The sequence below is a fragment of the Triturus cristatus genome, chromosome 12 (genome assembly GCF_964204655.1).
Source record: "Triturus cristatus chromosome 12, aTriCri1.1, whole genome shotgun sequence".
Taxonomy (NCBI): domain Eukaryota; kingdom Metazoa; phylum Chordata; class Amphibia; order Caudata; family Salamandridae; genus Triturus; species Triturus cristatus.
Genome location: NC_140595.1, coordinates 137,680,021 through 137,698,331, shown reverse-complemented (window position 1 = coordinate 137,698,331; position 18,311 = coordinate 137,680,021). Strand labels below are relative to the sequence as shown.

The 18,311-nt window shown below is 46.8% G+C and overlaps 1 protein-coding gene across 1 annotated transcript in view; it reads left to right on the top strand.

The window, feature by feature from the left end:
* Positions 1 to 17,967, top strand: part of RAB25 (RAB25, member RAS oncogene family) — a 76,404-nt gene extending 58,437 nt beyond the window's left edge. The window contains exons 4-5 of the mRNA XM_085639494.1: positions 3,745 to 3,825; positions 16,208 to 17,967. Of these exons, the coding sequence (XP_085495620.1) occupies positions 3,745 to 3,825; positions 16,208 to 16,347 (221 nt within the window). The 3' untranslated portion in view covers positions 16,348 to 17,967. The remainder of the gene's footprint in view (positions 1 to 3,744; positions 3,826 to 16,207) is intronic.
* Positions 17,968 to 18,311: the final 344 nt, after the last annotated feature.

Below are 18,311 nucleotides of genomic sequence, written 5' to 3'. Positions count from 1 at the left end.
CCTGGTGCACAGCATTCCCTTGTTCTGGAGTTTGTGAGGTCCTTGCCTAATCAAACTCAGTCTGATTCGGAGGCAGACTCGTGGAACGGTCAGATCACATGCAAAGGGATAGAGAGGCGATCTACCAGTTGCAGTCAGGGGAAAAACACTGCTCCAGTGACTTGCCCAGTTGAACTATTTAAAGTTAACATGTCACTGCTGACTGAACATCTCCGAAACATTTATAGATCTGCAAAGGAAGTTTGGGAGGTAACAATAGTGGTGATACCCAAGGCGGGCGAAGGAGCAACAATTGCGATATCGCTGCTTAATATGAAGTTAAAATTTTAGCTAAGGTGCTGCCAACTAGGCTCACCTCTGTGGTCAGCTCTCTGATACATAGCGATCAAAGTGACTTTTTGCCCAAACGTGCAACAAGACATAATATGCATTGCCCACATAATGCATTCCCACTGACTAAGTACTTTGGGTTCCTTGCTGCCATACTCCAGATGGTAATTGAGAAGGTATTTGGAAGTATCTGTTTGCTTTGCTAGAAAAGCTGAAGCTGGGGCCTATATTTAGGGTGTATACTAAGTTAATCTACAGGGGCCCGAGGGTTTTGATAAGGGCAATAGTGTCAGAGCCAGGTCCTCTTTCTGTGCTATGTGGCATTCGGCATGGCTGTTCCTTTTGCCCATGCTTTTCGCTCTGGCCATAGACTCTTTGGCAATACTGACAAACTGGATCCTGGAATAAAGGGATTTAGATGCACTACGGCTAGAGAACAAAGTTTCCCTTAATGTGAATATATAGGGCAGCCAGATATCCCGGGTCCCAGAGTGCTACAAATACTTCAGGAATTTGGAGAATGCATTTACTTGAGGATGAACGGGACCAAGTCCTGTGTGTCCCCATTACCCGACACCGTGTTTAAAGGTAGCAGGATGTCCTAAAAGTCACTATCTGTAGCGACAACCAGTATTTTCAACTGAGTGTCTTTATATCGGCACACCAGGCACAGATGTGAGAGGAAAGCATGGGCCTCCAGTTGGACTGCTCTCTCCATCTCACTCATGGGCAGAATCACCCTTTCCAAGATGGTCACCCTTCCCCAAATACTGTACACATTACAGAAGATCCCGCGTAAAGTGCAGTCTCCTTTTTCAGAACCCCAACATTAAAAATCTGCTCCTTTCTATGGAATAACAGGACCCCCACGTTCAATATGGTTAAGTGTTGTAAACCACTGTTCAACGTGAGCCTGCAGAGGACCGATCTGCTCTTATATTACTGGGAACCACACCTGTTGGTGAGTAATGATAGCCTTTTCGATGTCAAGCCAGACAACAGCGAGCGATGGGCAATGGGATTGTGAAACGTACTACAGTGCCCTATATGAGGGTCAGCGGCCTTCAATAGTTGCAACAGCCACCAGAACAGTCATAACAGTATGGAAGGAAACACTGTAAGCTATGAGATCTAGTGGGATGGTGACCCAGCAGAGCCTCATCAGCTGAAATAATGTTGCTGCAAATTCATGCGTTGGACGGCTTCACTGGATGGGGATACACTGGGAATCACTCTCTTAGGGGACATCACAGTCAAAACACAACTCAAGACATTTTCTGACATTGCATGAGACCCAGTTTTTTTATTACCTGCAACTCGAGCACACAGGGTCCTCATATCTGATGGCAATTGAGGAGCTACCAGAGTTCAGCCCTTGAGAGACCAAGTTGACTGTGGCCTCTCCTACCAGATAAGAGATTATCGGTGGTACAAAAAACATTAGTCATACATACCCCAGACACATTTTCTGCCCTGGAAGGTGGATGTAGGTCAGTTGGAAGGCTGTGAGTGGCAGGAAGTGCTGATGGTGCCGAAAGAGATAGCAATCTCTCCTAGGTATCTATTGATATAGCGTAAATATTTTGCACTGTGTATATTACACTTGGGAGAAACTATAGTATTTGGGCAGGAATTCGTCGCCCATGTGTTTAAGATGGCAGTCTGGAACTGGTGATTTGCGACGCTTGGTGTGGGATTGTCGGTGTTGCAGCGGTATTGGTCCTGGGTTGCTAAGTTATTATTAGGTGCTGCACATCATGTCATCAATTTCACTACCAGCCGTGCCATACTAAGATTATGAACATATCCACTTTTTACAGATACATGAAAAGTCTGGCGGGTGTGGGTCTTTTGGTAGCGAAGCAAGACATAGCCAAGACCCGGAGGGGTGCATAGGCCCCCAGCCTTGGTAAATGGAAAGTGGAACTGGACCACTGCAGGGTCCTCGGGGGGCAGATCTATTAACTCATGGGAGGCCGGAAGAAATACGAACATGTCTAGGTGTCGTGAATGGAGCCGTATGAAGCAATGGACATTGATTCATAGGGGAAAGTATACACATAAGGGTCACCTGTATGAATGTGTATGCTTGCCCTAGTGACGCTATGCAGATTTGTGCATTTGGGTCCTTTGTAATTTGCTGCACAGGTGTGTAATTGCTATAGTTGAAATCCCTAATAAAATGGTTTATATCAAATAAGAAAATTTGATTTGCTGTCCTTTTAAAACAAAGTTATGTAAATGTGCCTAACCTGTATCTGTTTGCTTTCTCCAGATGACTTTATACCACTTTGTAAAACATTATAAATTTAGATTCAGTGAGGCATCCATGACAGTGCAACCCAATGATAAAAATGTGCTTATTCTGAAGGAGAAATAAAATTCCAAAAATAATAAAATTGTTGAAAAATGTTAAGTCCCATAGAAAGAATGTGTTTTCTTCCTGGAAGGATATTTTATTATGAGAATGTTTCCACTGCACTGGTTTGTGCCAGTGAAGTAGCGGAACCGGACGGACCTTTTACCGCAATGACCTAATAGCATCTATTGCGGCTCTGTGTATGAACAAACATCACAGTCGGCAACTGCTCTGCCTGTAGAAAAGACATTGTTCCACTCGCTTCTAAAGACAACCCTAGTTTATAAACTAGTTTGAAAAAACTTCTGTATCTGCTTGATTGTGTAATCATCACCAGCAGTTCTTAATTTATAAACAAGTAAGTGGAGGAGCCAAAATTTTTCATTAGGAGCCTTCCACTGGCCCTCCAGAATACTGAGGCTGCTAAATCCCAAGGCTCTTTCCCCCACTACCATACACTTCATGTTTCTTTATCTGCTCTTTAATGATTGCTTTTCTCCCTGTTTTCTTCCTTCATTACTGTTATCCTTTCTTTCCCTTCCTCATTCCTTTTCCCTTTTCAACCGCCTTGTCTATTTCTTGGTCAAAAATCTGATGATGAAAATTAAGTCCTCTTCCCCAAAAATGAGTTCCAGTACCCACAATCGGCAACCGTTGGCACAAGTCATCAGAAGTCTGTGTCCTCGGTGGTGCTCCCATTGTTTTGAAGTTTCTAATCTGTTTTAACAAATCAGAACACTTTATAAAAGAGACATTCATTAAATTCAGTGAGATCCACATGGTAAACGTATTGCAACTTAAATAACACGCTTACTTTGTCCTAATGCAATACTGCAGAGATCAGTTTATTGCTGTCTTTATTTCAATAACACAATACAACATTTTGATGTGGATACTACATGTAAAGCAAGCAGTCATGTTTGTTCAGATTACCTTCAATCTCAAAATGCAGATGCATCAGCGATTTTGTATGAAATACAAAATATTAATATTGTAGTCAGCAATGTGTACCTCGGATGTATCACCTCATTCCTAATTATACGTTCTCATTACAGACAATAATGGATTGTTGTTCATTGAAACATCCGCCCTGGACTCCACCAATGTCGAGCTGGCATTTGAGACAATACTTACAGGTACAGATAACAAGCACCTTAGTGTTATAAAAATTGATCTTAAAGCAAGTTTAAAGATGCTCCAGCAAAGCTAAGCAGTAAGCAAGTGTCTAGAATTAATTGATGAGTTTGATTGATTTGTTTCAATACATGTTGCCAGATGTCACTAATGAAACTGACCCCATACACATGTCCTCTAAATAAATCGATTAAACATTATCAAGTGGAAGATTCAGTTGACTGAATTTTGTGGATAGTATACAAATTGATCAATTTTACTCAATTCATTACATTTGAACTCAACACATTCTCTAAGCTGACTGTATGCTTTCTTAAAGGTTGTATTTCAGCTACTTCATTAGCCGATTTGAAGATAATTGGTATTGGCCAATTTGAAGATGATTGGTTGAACTAAAATAATTTAGAACCAAAAGACTCCAAATTAAGACAGAAAAACAAATTGAACTTCAAGTTCTTTTTTCCAAGTATTTTTATTGGCATTTCAAATGTTGGTCAATGTATACAGTTAACTGGAGATTGCCAGAGCACTAAATAACCATCACAGAAAAAATAAGTCAGCTAGTAAAATATTGTTGTTGGTGTGTGTGGTCGCGCTTTGCACGATTTACAGCAATGTAAATGGTACATATAATTCCTTTGGCCCCATTGCGATGTGGCCAATGGGTGCATGTATCAAACTTTTTTCATAAGTGATTGCCAAGTAATGTCTGCGTTGGATGCCTAACAAGAAAAACCAAATGAGAACCAAAACATCAAACAAACTATAACAAGCTTGAACTTCCCAATTGCCACACCTTATTATGTGATCTAGTTTCTTGTTTCCCTGCCAATGTGAGGTGTTGCCGCTGAGCCCTTCCTAAATAACTCTTTGTACAGGTGTGTGATGTAGTGAATCAGGTGCTCTGGTCAGGAATACTTGTACATAGTAAGCGTGTCACGGGAGGGAGTCACGCCCCTTGAACCGCGACTGTCTAGGGATTGCAGCTTCAGGGCAGGTGTTCATCGGATTTTTCCTACATCTTTTCAAGATAACTGTCCCAGGATGTGAACTGTCCCCCGCCTTTCACCTCTGTTGGTAGGGCTCTATTATACCACTACCTCTGCATATGCCCACTTCAAGAGCTCTAGCCACCACTCCCGAACTGAGGGTGCTATTTCTGCTTCCCTGGCCACAGCGATGCATCTTTTTGTGAGAATGAGATTAAAGTCTATGAAGGTGCACACTAGCTTTGTTTTTTTTGTTCGGATGGGCACTCCCATGAGCCTTGTGCTGGAGTCTTTTGGCGTCAACCGTTCCATCACCTCCATCACGTCATGTCACAGTGTCCCAGAGGAGAAGTTTCACAAACGGTGCCATACCATCTGGAGAAAGTCCACCTTAGTCTCACTACATCTGGGGCAGACCGTGGCCCCCCCAGGGTACTTTTGACCTATCCGTTTTGAGGTCAGATATGCAAGGTGCATGTAATTGAATTGTGTGTAGTGAAACCTGGAACTTCAGGATATCAACTTAGCTTTTCTGAGTAAGTGCAGCTATGCGGTGTCGCTAAGCTCCTTTCCCAATTGCTGTACCCACCAAGGTCTCAGTTGCACCAAATGCAGGCCATTGTCTGTAGCAGCGCCCAGTAGCTGCCTGTGACCACTTTTCTGCAGGTACCATGTGTCATTGCCTTCTCCAGTGGTTGTGACACGACAGGTTCCGCATCACGGGTCTGCTACTGCCTGTACTCCAACTGGACCCTCGCCCGTGAAGTAGGAACTGACGAGGACTCAGTCCAAATGTCTCTTCAAAGTTGTTTAAGGACCATAGCTTTTGGTCCTTGTACATATCCTTCCATGCTGCCTCTGTCCATTGACGTGTATTATGTCACCTGGACAGTTTTGCACACCTTGGCAGTAACAATAGGGGCAGGGCTGGAGCATAAGGAGGAACGCTTTGTATCCTACTTATGTATCTCTGCCAGCACTATCTAGCGACCCTCAATAAAACGTTATTGCATGCCTGTGCTCCGCTCCTGGCCGTTACACAGGTGTGTGATGTAGTGATTCTGGTGCTCTGGTCATAGGAACTTGTGCATTTAAGTGAGTCAAGGGAGGGAGTCACACTCCTTGACATGCAATGGTCTAAGGATCGCAGCTTCACGGTAGGCTTTCATGGGGTTTTGTCTAAATGTTTTTGAGTTAACTGTCCCAGGATATGAACTGTCCCCCCCCCCCCCCCATTCCACCTCTGTTGGTAGAGCCCTATAATAGAGCCTGCTCCACATAGCCCACTTCAAGATGTCTAGCCACCAGTCCCGAAACCGAGGGTGACGTTGCTGCTTTCCAGGCCAGAGCAATGCATCTTTTTGTGGGAATGAGAGTTAAGTCTATGAAGCTGCACGCTTTGTTTTTTTGTGTGTGTGTGCTGGAGTCTTATGGCATCAGTGGTTCCATCACCTCTATCAGGTCATGTGCCACGGCGTCTCTGAAGAGAAATATCACGGACAGTGCCATACCATGTAGAGAAAGTCCGCCTCATTCTCGGTACATCTGGAGAAGGTCGTGGCCACCCCAGGGTACATTCGACCTATCCGTTTTGGGGTCATATACTCATGATGTATGTAATTGAATTGTGTGTAGTGAAACCTGGAGTTTCAGGATATCTACTTCACTGATCTGAGGCAGTGTAGCCATGTGGTGTCGCTAAGTTCCTCTCTCAATCCCTGTTCCCACCAAGCTCTCAGTTCGCCAAAGTTGGGTTATTGGTTGTAGCAGTGCTGAGTAGACATGTGACCGCTTTTCTGCAGGTACCATGTTTTAAGGCCACCTCCAGGGGTTGCGACACAACAGGTTCTGCATCGCCACCAACTGGACCACAGCCATGTGAAGTAGGAACTGAACAGGACTCGGTCCAAATGTCTCTTGTAAGTTGTCAAAAGACCATGGCAGTCCAAGCACCAGTCATCTCTAGGCTGGAATATGGCTGTTCCACCCTCTCGGGTTTACCCAATATCCCCCTGGCACCTTTAAAATCCTGACTCAACGTGGCCGCCAGACTACTTACCGGCACTAGGAAATTCGACCACATCTCTCCACATCTGAAAGCATTGAACTGGCTCCCCTTAGAGGCCAGAATACAGCTGAAACTGGCTTGCATTACACACAAAGCTCTATATGCAAACTCCCCTGCTTATCTTGCTGTCAAGAATTCCTGTCATGCGAGGGGAGGAAAACGGTAACCAGCGAAAACGGACTACATCTCCCAGGATGCTTAGCGGTTGAGAGGTTATGTAAACGGGAGAGCTGTTACATAACTCAAGGAAAACACGCCCTTATGTAAACAGGGGAGCTGTTACATAACTCAAGGAAAACACGCCCTTATGTAAACAGGAGAGCTGTTACATAAAAAACGCCCTATAAAGGGAGAAACCGGGAGGTACAATGCTGTCTGATATTGTGTTTACACCGACGTACCTGCTTAGTGAAGAGCAGTGTTCCGGAGTGGTGCTCCAGTAAGGCAAGAACGGAGGTAGGTCGAGTCGTTACTCCCTGGGCCGTGTCTTGCCCCATCGTCACCTGTGAAGGACCCGGAAGCTCTACCGGATAACCATTGAGCTTCGCTTTTTGACTCGGCTGAGTCAAAGCGCAGTGGCGCTTTTGCTGGTTGGAGTCGTAACTCCCAGCCCGACCAGAGATACAGGGACTGCCAGCTGTAACGCACACCAGGAGGTGTTTGCCACGTTACAGACTCGGAAGTCCACGGGATCGATCGAGCGGCTGCTCTCGGTTCAGTCTTCTTTGCTTGTGATTGGGGTATCGGTGACGCATCACCAGGAGGTGACTCCGCATCCCGGTGCAGTCTGAGGAAGAGGTTGAGCGGCTGCTCCCTTCAGGTAGAGACCCCGGCTGGGTGTTTCCCTGACTCCTCGATTCTCCCCAACACTCTTCGTGCCCCTCACAGCCTACCGATTGGCATTGTCGGCCATTTCATTTCTGCCCTCTGTTGGCATACGCCGGGATCGGCGTATATGCAGAGGACGGTTAGGACCATCCGTGCTGTGGGCTGGTAACGTACTTAGCCTGGAGGATTCCAGTGACTATAACCTTTGTTTATTCCTTGTATTATTTTTGCCTTCATTAAAATAACTAAACCTTCACAAGTGGTTGCGTTCTCATTATCGTGTCTGTTAAACGATCCTGAGACGTTCAGGGCGTTACAAAATATCCGACCTTAATAACACTAACTGTTTCCCGGTCGATAACAGACATGGCAACACTTGATGATGTGCTGCCTGCTTTAGCGACCGTGCAAATTGAATTGGCTGCCTCCAGGCAAGAAACAGCCGATGTAAAAGCCAGACTGGATGCTATCCAATTGGACCCGCTCACGCCCAGCACCTCCCTCACGAACCAGACCCCTGCGGTAGTAGTGGAAATGCCGGTAGCCGTCCCCTTGGCAACACCAGAGAGGTACAGTGGGGATCCTAACACAGTGCAGGTATTCCTCACACAAGTGGCGCTACATTTATCGTGCAAACCAAGGGCGTTCCCCACGAGTCAGGCTCGTGTGGCTTTCCTTATATCCTATTTGGCTGGAAACGCGGCACAATGGGCCGTACCTCTGGTGAGCAGGGACGACCCAATCTTATGTGATTGGGGTGCTTTTCGCGAGGAATTCCTGAAGGTCTTCGACAGAAGGGCTGACTCGTACACGGCGGACCGTGAAATGCTTGAGTTGAGACAGGGATCCAACGACCTGGTGCAGTATCTCAACGCGTTCCGAAGGCTGGTTGCGGAAACCAAGTGGCCTGTTGCTAAACAGATGGCGCTCTTCCATCACGGGCTGTGCGATGAGCTCAAGGACGCCGTGGCTCATATTGACCCACAACCCAAGACATGTGAGGGCCTTATCAACCTGGTATTACGGCTGGAACATAGGCTAAGTGAAAGAAAGGGGGATCATGGGAGAAAAGGAAAATCCCTTCCATCCTATGTGACAGTGGGAAGTCCTGAAACTGCCACCGCATCCAAGGGAGAACCCATGGACATCGGCGCAATATGAGCGAGCCTCACAGCCACGGAGAAAGAGTCACGCCGTAAACAAGGATTGTGCCTATATTGTGGCAAAAAAGGCCACTACGTACGTGAATGCCCTGCCAAACCGAAGACGTCACGTTATCGGGCCAACCGGTCGGTAACAGCCGTGGTGGACGTACCGGCGGAAAACTAGAGGACTCCCAGACCAAAGAAGGGGCATCTCGGAGTCACTCATCCATCCCTTCACTTTCCAACTCGGTCACTAAGGGACAACGACACCTGTTTCTCACGGTGCACGTGGGAGTGCATGACCAGTGGATACCCGTTGTGGCCATGGTGGATTCAGGGGCCACTGGCATGTTTATGGACCACAACGAGGCATGCAGGCTAGGGCTAGTGCTTCTTCCCAAAGCTGTACCCGAAGACGTCTATGCTGTAGACGGAAGGCGATTGGTGACGGGGCCCATCGGGCAGCACACGGGGGTCCTTCCGATGAGATGTGGGAGGAACCATTTGGAACAAATCGATTTTAACATCATCCGAGCGCCCCAATATGGCGTCATATTGGGATTGCCGTGGCTACAGAAACACAACCCCTCTGTGGATTGGCCAACACATCGCATCGAACTGACGTCATCGTATTGCATCCTGCATTGTGGAATAAGAACGGAATCCCTTGACGCAGATGAGAGCGGGAGTCAGACGGTGGCTACAGCGGCAGAAAAAGATGTGGCTCTCCCCCAGGCTTATCACAGTTTTGAGGATGTATTTGATGAGGTGAAGGCGGAAGTGCTACCACCACATAGACAGTTTGACTGCCAGATCGACCTGGTGCCAGGGGCCAGCGTTCCCAGCGGCAGGCTGTATGCCCTGACGGAGTCTGAAAACGTGCATCTCTGGGGGTACCTGGATAAACTCCTCAAGCTAGGATTCATCCGCCCGTCCAAGTCTCCGGCCGCCTAGCCACTCTTCTTCATCCCGAAGGCTAATGGGGAGCTGAGAGCCTGTGTGGACTTTAGGGCATTGAATGCGATAACCGTAAAGAATCGGTACCCCTTGCCTCTCAGCAGTGTACTTCTGGAACAGGTCAAGAAAGCTCGTATCTACACCAAGTTGGATTTGAAAGGGGCATACCATCTGGTGCGCATGAGGGACGGAGACGAGTGGAAGACCGCCTTTAAAACCAGGTTCGGCCTTTTTGAGTACCTCGTCATGCCGTTCGGTCTGTGCAACGCCCCGGCAGCCTTTCAGTACTTTTTGAATGAGGTCTTCAGAGAGGAGTTGGATATCTACGTGGTCGTATATATCGACGACATCCTTATCTATTCGTCCAGTGTGGAGGAGCACGTACACCACGTCAAAGCTGTGCTCCAAAAGCTGAGGGAAAACATGCTGTTTTGTAAACTCAGCAAGTGTGACTTCCACGTCACATCCGTGGAATTCCTCGGAGTGATGCTGAGTCCAGAGGGACAGGAGATGGCAGAACGAAAGATCAAGGCGGTGAAAGAATGGCCGGTGCCCCAAAGCGTGAAGGACGTCCAAAGTTTCATTGGCTTCGCCAACTTTTACAGGCGGTTTATAGATGGATTTTCAGGATTGGTGGCCCCAATCACACAGCTACTGAGGAAGTCCAAGGAGTTTGTCTGGTCCCCTGAAGCGAACACAGCCTTTGAGGCCCTGAAAAGCGCCTTTGGTAAGGCGCCGGTGTTGGCTCACCCTGATCCGGATCTCCCCTACGTGGTGGAAGCGGACGCATCGGATGTGGCGCTGGGGGCTATCTTGTCCCAACGCAACCACGACACAGGGGTGCTTCATCCCGTTGCGTACATGTCCCGCAAACTCAACGACGCCGAACGCAACTACCATATTGCGGAGAAGGAGCTTCTCGCAATCAAGGACGCCTTCACCGAATGGAGGCATTGGTTGATGGGGGCAAGACATGTGGTATCGGTGTACACGGACCATCGGAACCTACAGTTCATGACGGCCACAAGACACCTTTCTCCCAGACAGCTGCGGTGGATGATCTTCTTTGCGGGGTTCAACTTCCGCATCACATATCGGCCGGGGACGGAAAACCGGAAGGCGGACGCCCTGTCCCGTCAATCTGCAGTTAAGGAACCATTGCCTGCGACCGAGCATTCCATCATTTCCCCGAGGATGGTATTGGGGGTTATCCAACCGGATACTTTCCTGAGGGGAATAAAGAGAGGGATCAGGTCATTCGCATGGCGGAGGTGGGCCCTCAGTCACAGAGAATGGCAGCTGAAGGACGGGATACCCCTGAAGGGCAGGTGCCTATTGATACCCACGCCTAGGCTAAGGAAACAAGCATTCATCTGGTGCCATGACTCTCCATGCGCAGGTCATTTGGGCTTTGAAAAAACGGTGGCTAGCATGGGACGGCATTTCTGGTGGCCAACCATGAGAGTGGATGTCAGGAGGTGGGGACAGGAGTGTCCTACGTGTGCTACCATGAAGGCCGACCATGGCCGAACCCAAGGGCTCTTACATCCACTTCCGACCCCGGATAGACCATGGGATAGCATATCACTGGACTTCGTGGTGGGCCTACCGGTAGACCAGGGGATGACGGCAATACTGGTGGTGGTGGATTACTTGACGGAAATGGGGCACTTCATCCCCTGCAAGAGAGTCCCTACGGCCGGGGAATTGGCGTCACTACTCCTAAAAAATGTGGTACGACTGCATGGATTACCTGGGGTGATCGTGTCGGACCGGGGGTCGCAGTTTACTGCGCAATTCTGGAAGACTTGGTGCACTGCGCTGCATGTTAAGACCGCCCTGTCCACCAGCTACCACCCTCAAACGGACGGCCAAACCGAGCGCCTGAACCAAACGCTCAAACAGTATCTGCGATGTTTTGTGGACCAGGGCAGGGAAGAATGGGTCGACTTGCTATGGGTTGCAGAGATAGCCTATAACAACGCCACTCACAGCTCCACACAGTCATCTCCGTTCTATAGCAACTATGGCCAACATCCCAGGTTCTTGCCATTTCTACATCCGTTCAGAGAGGACAGGATTCCCGCCACAGCGGACAGGGTGGCACACATAAAAGACACGTTGATGCGCTCAAGGGCTGTCCTAATAGAGGCCAAGAGAAGATACAAGGCTGCGGCAGACAGGAAGAGAAGGCCCGGGCCACTGTACCGCACTGGAGACTACGTCTGGATATCCACAAGAAACATGAGGTTTCGAAAGAACAGTGTGTTCCATCCCAAGTACATGGGCCCCTATCGAATTACCAAGTGTATGGGTCCCGTGAACGTGAAGGTGTGCTTGCCCCAGTCATTGCGGATACACCCTGTCTTTCATGTATCATTGCTCAAACCAGCACCCTCCAAGCCGTCTGGGACACCTAGGCCGGTATGCGTGGAGTCGGAGGTGGAGTATGAAGTGTCGGGCATACGGGCGTCCAAATGGCGCAGGGGGAAGCTGTGGTACCTGGTTGCGTGGAAAGGCTATGGCCCGGAGGAGCAGTCATGGGAACCGGCTGAAGGGGTTCATGCTCCGCGCTTGGTCTCCTTGTTCCATCGGCGTTTTCCTGCCAGCGCTGGACCCGTGGGGAGCCGCTGAGAGGGAGGATGTACTGTCAAGAATTCCTGTCATGCGAGGGGAGGAAAACGGTGACCAGCGAAAACGGACTACATCTCCCAGGATGCTTAGCGGTTGAGAGGTTATGTAAACAGGAGAGCTGTTACATAACTCAAGGAAAACACGCCCTTATGTAAACAGGAGAGCTGTTACATAACTCAAGGAAAACACGCCCTTATGTAAACAGGAGAGCTGTTACATAACTCAAGGAAAACACGCCCTTATGTAAACAGGAGAGCTGTTACATAACTCAAGGAAAACACGCCCTATAAAGGGAGGAACCGGGAGGTACAACGCTGTCGGATATTGTGTTTACACCGACGTACCTGCTTAGTGAAGAGCAGTGTTCCGGAGTGGTGCTCCAGTAAGGCAAGAACGGAGGTAGGTCGAGTCGTTACTCCCTGGGCCGTGTCTTGCCCCATCGTCACCTGTGAAGGACCCGGAAGCTCTACCGGATAACCATTGAGCTTCGCTTTTTGACTCGGCTGAGTCAAAGCGCAGTGGCGCTTTTGCTGGTTGGAGTCGTAACTCCCAGCCCGACCAGAGATACAGGGACTGCCAGCTGTAACGCACACCAGGAGGTGTTTGCCGCGTTACAGACTCGGAAGTCCACGGGATCGATCGAGCGGCTGCTCTCGGTTCAGTCTTCTTTGCTTGTGATTGGGGTATCGGTGACGCATCACCAGGAGGTGACTCCGCGTCCCGGTGCAGTCTGAGGAAGAGGTTGAGCGGCTGCTCCCTTCAGGTAGAGACCCCGGCTGGGTGTTTCCCTGACTCCTCGATTCTCCCCAACACTCTTCGTGCCCCTCACAGCCTACCGATTGGCATTGTCGGCCATTTCATTTCTGCCCTCTGTTGGCATACGCCAGGATCGGCGTATATGCAGAGGACGGTTAGGACCATCCGTGCTGTGGGCTGGTAACGAACTTAGCCTGGAGGATTCCAGTGACTATAACCTTTGTTTATTCCTTGTATTATTTTTACCTTCATTAAAATAACTAAACCTTCACAAGTGGTTGCGTTCTCATTATCGTGTCTGTTAAACGATCCTGAGACGTTCAGGGCGTTACACTTGCTCAGAAACTAGTGTTATCTGGAGGAAGCAGAAACTCCCGTTCCGCCAGTGATCTCTTGCTCCAACCTGCCCATTTTCGAAAGAAAAAACCTACAATCGGGCTTTCTCAGGGGCCGCACCAAGAATTTGGAACTCTCTGCCACCCGCCATCAGAAAAATACCTTCTCTAGCACGCTTCAAAAAGGAGGCCAAAACTTTCCTCATTGGAAAATTCCTCTGCCTTCAACCACCACAGAGAGCCTGACTAAGCTAAGACCATTGCCTGGTCCTCAGATCACCTACTCACCCCACCAAGAAGCTGTGGGGTTTTATACTGTTTAACTGCATCTGTAGCCACACACACGTGTCCCTCTTTCCCCTATGTGTCCAGCACTCCTGCCCCTTCCAATCGTTTTGTATACTTCTGTATGTCTATGTCTTTTTGTTCACTTCTGTAAATTTTATTTTGTAAACCTTGTAAAGTTCGCGCTCTATAAAACAATAAAATAAAATAAATTGCTTTTGGTCATTGTACATATCCTCCCAAGTTAGTATGTCAGCCTCGGTCCAGGGAGTCATATCATACATCGTGGACAGTGCTGCACACCTTGGCATTGACAACAGGGGCAGCGCTGGAGCATAAGGAGGATCACGTTGTGCCCTGTTTATGTATCTCTGCCAGCACTATCGTGTGACCCTCAATAAGAGGTCATCAGATTGACATGGTCTGCTCCTGGCCATCAGCCATTCATGCAGTGTAATGCTCTGCATCACTGGTCTCAAGTTTTCACCACCTATCTTCTTGGCCATTGGAGCTGGGCCACTGCATAGTTTAACTCTTATTTGGGTGTCCCTAATCTACACTTTGCCTATGGAGCATACAGCTGGGAAATTGCCACCCGGCGCCTGTGGCTGCCCCTTATCACTGTGGCCAAGAGAGACTGCAGCTCCCTGAAGAATTGTTACTCCAATATACCAAGTAATGCTGAGAAGAAATATAATACCTTCGGTAGGATCGTCCTCTTAGAAATAGCTATCCTACCAATTGTGGGTAGTGGGAGTGCATCCCAGAATTAAATTGAAATCCTAATGGAAGTCAATGCCATTCCATGGTTACCATCCAACAGGTTGTGTTCCTCGTGATATAGCTAACTCTTATATATCCTATGGTGTTGAGTGTGAGATGTAGGTCTGTACCTGAAAGGTTGAGGTGTTGCTGCGCCGCATGTTTAGTCAGCCGGAACAGACAAGACTTGTCCAAAATTACTTTCAGTCCTGATATGGACGCATAATTGCCAATCACAGAGTGTAGCCCTTGCCAAACATCTCTCAGGTTTGTGAATGCATCATCTGGATACAATGAAATGATGTGGTGGTTCATCATTGATGGCAGTGTCCCACTTGGAACCATGCAGTTCAATGGCCACTGCAAAAAGTACCAGGGACAATGGGCAATCTTGTCTGGTGCCTCTGTTGATGGTGATAGGTTCTGATGTCTCCCGTCTGGTGTGAACTCAGGCTCTCAGGTGGGATATAATAATTGTATCAAGCCCATCAGTTCTTCGCCTAGGCTTAATCAACGCAACACTCCCATCAAGAGAGTCTAACTCCACGAGTCATAGGCCTTCTCTATTTAGTTAGAGATCGCCCAGTGATCTGCCGCTCATTGCCCGGAAACTTCAAATTCTTACTACTTTAAGCTCTGAATACGAAAACATTTTTAAATTGCTCTTGCCACTTACATTCCCCCCTCAGTAGACAGAAATCCTTCTGCAGCCTAGGGCTCACTCCCTCTTTCTGCACTACTCTCAGATTCTCAATACACAAGGATTTGCAAGTCGTTGCTTCTAAAACAGCTCTCACAGTCAACTCAGAGCCAATATCGAGCTCTGTGGTTGCCGTCCTCTTTCAGATGTGGCTATTCTGCCCTGAAGTCTCGTGGGGCTCCATGAGAGGTTTGTCTCATGTGCCTTCATTTGAGGTTTGCAGCCCATGGCTGGAGTATCAAAAAAAAAAAACAATTATGATTACAGTAGTATGCTAAACTTCTTTCATTCACAAAAATGCATCTCATCTATGAAAAAGCGAAAAATTATTTTTCTTAATTTAGTTGTTATCTAGACTAACTCGATGGGATTTCACTGTTACCATTAAACAAGTTATCCACTTTCTTCACACCCAGATCCCCAACCACTTGATGGTCCTGTTCATTATACACAACATGTTGTGACCCACATCCCCAGTCTTCATCTCCACTCCAAAATTAAACCATATTTCTCAAACCAATACGTACAATCAGTCTCCCTTCTCTAAGATTGGTGCTAAAAGGATGCTTGGCCTAAAAATTGTGAGGAGTTGCCTCTTGGTGCCTTAAATTTGGGAGGAGTTGTCTCTTCATGGTGCCTCCTTCTTAGTGTGACACACTGCTTCTAAACTTCAGAACCTGTCCCTATCAAACTACAGAAAACCGCTCTTAACACATGTATTGTAACATCCCTGACCATTCCATGTGCACTGTCAGTCAAATGAACTAAAGGTGATTCAGATTGCAGCATACAAGACTATCTGATCAAGAAAGCTAGGGGCAACATAGTCATGAAGATCATTGCTGACAACATCTCTTGCCTCAAGCAGTATTCGGTCATTCCTGAACTTTGCCATGCTAAAGTCATCTTGTATTTTCTCTTGCAGATATCTACAAGAAAGTGTCGAAGAATAAATCCAGCCTGATCCCTAAAGATAATTCAGTGTCACTCAATCAAGAAGCTTCATCAAGCGGCGCTGGGTCTCAGAACCCAGACGAGAAGAAGTCATGCTGCAGGAACATATGAAAGTCCATTGATGGGCAAGGGATCCATAAAGAAGCCAATAACTGGATGCCGTGCACTGGACTCCCACATGGGGGGACAGCATGTGGGGAAGGTTATGGATATGGGGAGCAAAGTGTTTGTTACAAATACTATATGTAAACTAAAAAGCAATGCAGAAATTTACCTTCTTAGCAAACGTCCTTAATTTTAAAGTGTCATAAAAGTGAGATCGTTTTCGTCTTACCATGAAGGTTCTTCTGCAGCTGATTTACTACACATGCTTGGGCTCTATGCTGGCTACTTCACCATGCCCCAGTTTGCCGTCCGCTGACTTCGAATGAACATTTCACAGGCCTGCTGCAACATGGTGTCTAAAATGTCACCATTTTGGAATCCCATCTCCAGGAGAGGCTCAGAAATGAAAAAGTTATGAACTTTGATCGGTGGACATTTGCCAGCTCTCGTCCAGTGCTCTGTGCTTGCTTTCCAAAGTGGGGACCACAGCTTGTAAAATGTGACACACTGACAAAATGTACTATTACTGATCACCAGAAATATGATTTTCCTGGATGTGGGTGTGGTTGGCAAAGTGTTTATCTCCCCCTCTCACTGCACCTCACCTTTGTACTCGCCCCCTTCCTATAACTTATGATGCCACTGCTTGGTTGAGGTTCACCTGTCAGGCAAGCAGGTTACACACATCCTATTTCTTTTAAAATATGGCTATAACAAAATATATGATTTTAATAAAATAAAGTAAATCCTCATCGAAATGTTGCACTTTTGTTCTTCGCAATCCAATATGATTTGTGAGAGACTGTTTGTAGTTTCGCTTCTGAGTTATCATCTCTAATGCTAACTGATGGTTCTCATTAAAACTGCACAGGAAATCTGTCTTTTGGGTTTGACAGCCCCTTCTAACCATGCATTCCTCAACTGTGCTAAGTTCTTTGTAGATGGGCAAGTTGCAGACGATGGGAGTGCAGATTAAGTCAGAAAGATTTTTTACAAAAATGAACTGAAATAAAATTCAAGTTTCCACTTGGAACAGTTTGTCAGTATTTGTATAGTAAAGAGTGGCCATGCAGATATTGATATTTTCAGAAATTTCAGATATGGATAAAAAATGTTGCCCTAACAGTACCCTGGTAATACAGCTCAAAGTCTCAATGGGCCTGCACAAGTCTCCCGGTTAGCCCTTGATCTCCTGCTGTAAACATTTTAACAAAAGTATTTTTGTAATACTGACCAATATAGAATTGTTGAGTTTAAATCGCTTTACTACCTAAACTTATAACTACTTTTATCGCTGTAGTTAATTTCAGCAGTTACCCCAAAGATCTTTTTGACATGTACACAAAAAAACTTCATAGATATTGGTTTCGCTAGCTCCTGAAATGTTACAATAACTTCAGACATATTGAAATTAAATAAAAAGATTATCACAAGTGCCGACTTTTATTATATTCTATATGTTAGTTAAGGACAGTCGAATCACTTGGCGTGCTTGAATTAAGTTAATTGTAGTGACTGCCATTATGCTTATAGCTACCATGTTGATTGTTGCTGTGTTTGTTAAGAATGGGCTTCTCTTTTGCAAAAATGACTTAAAATGTAAAATAAAACGTATTATTTTTTGACTGACTTTGTAAGTCCTTAAGTACTGGATTTTCTATGCTTGAGGTTGCTATCACTGTATGGTCACTTCCCCCTGAAGTGCTACCGTGTAGCAAATAGAACTCTATCCCGTCGTAATTGGTGCCGCCTTGATTTATTTTCCTTGCGCTCCTTCAGTAGCGCTGTATTACTAAAGAAATCGTATTACTCGGATCATGTTGCTCACGTGTTAGAGCTTTTGTATTTTATTTGCAATAACAATTCTCAGCTTCAAAATTCTCTGACCAAGAAGGGGATCCAGACCAACAACACAAGTTGGCCATTGAGACCGTCTAAGAAACTCTGGGCCACTTATCTGCACGTTTATT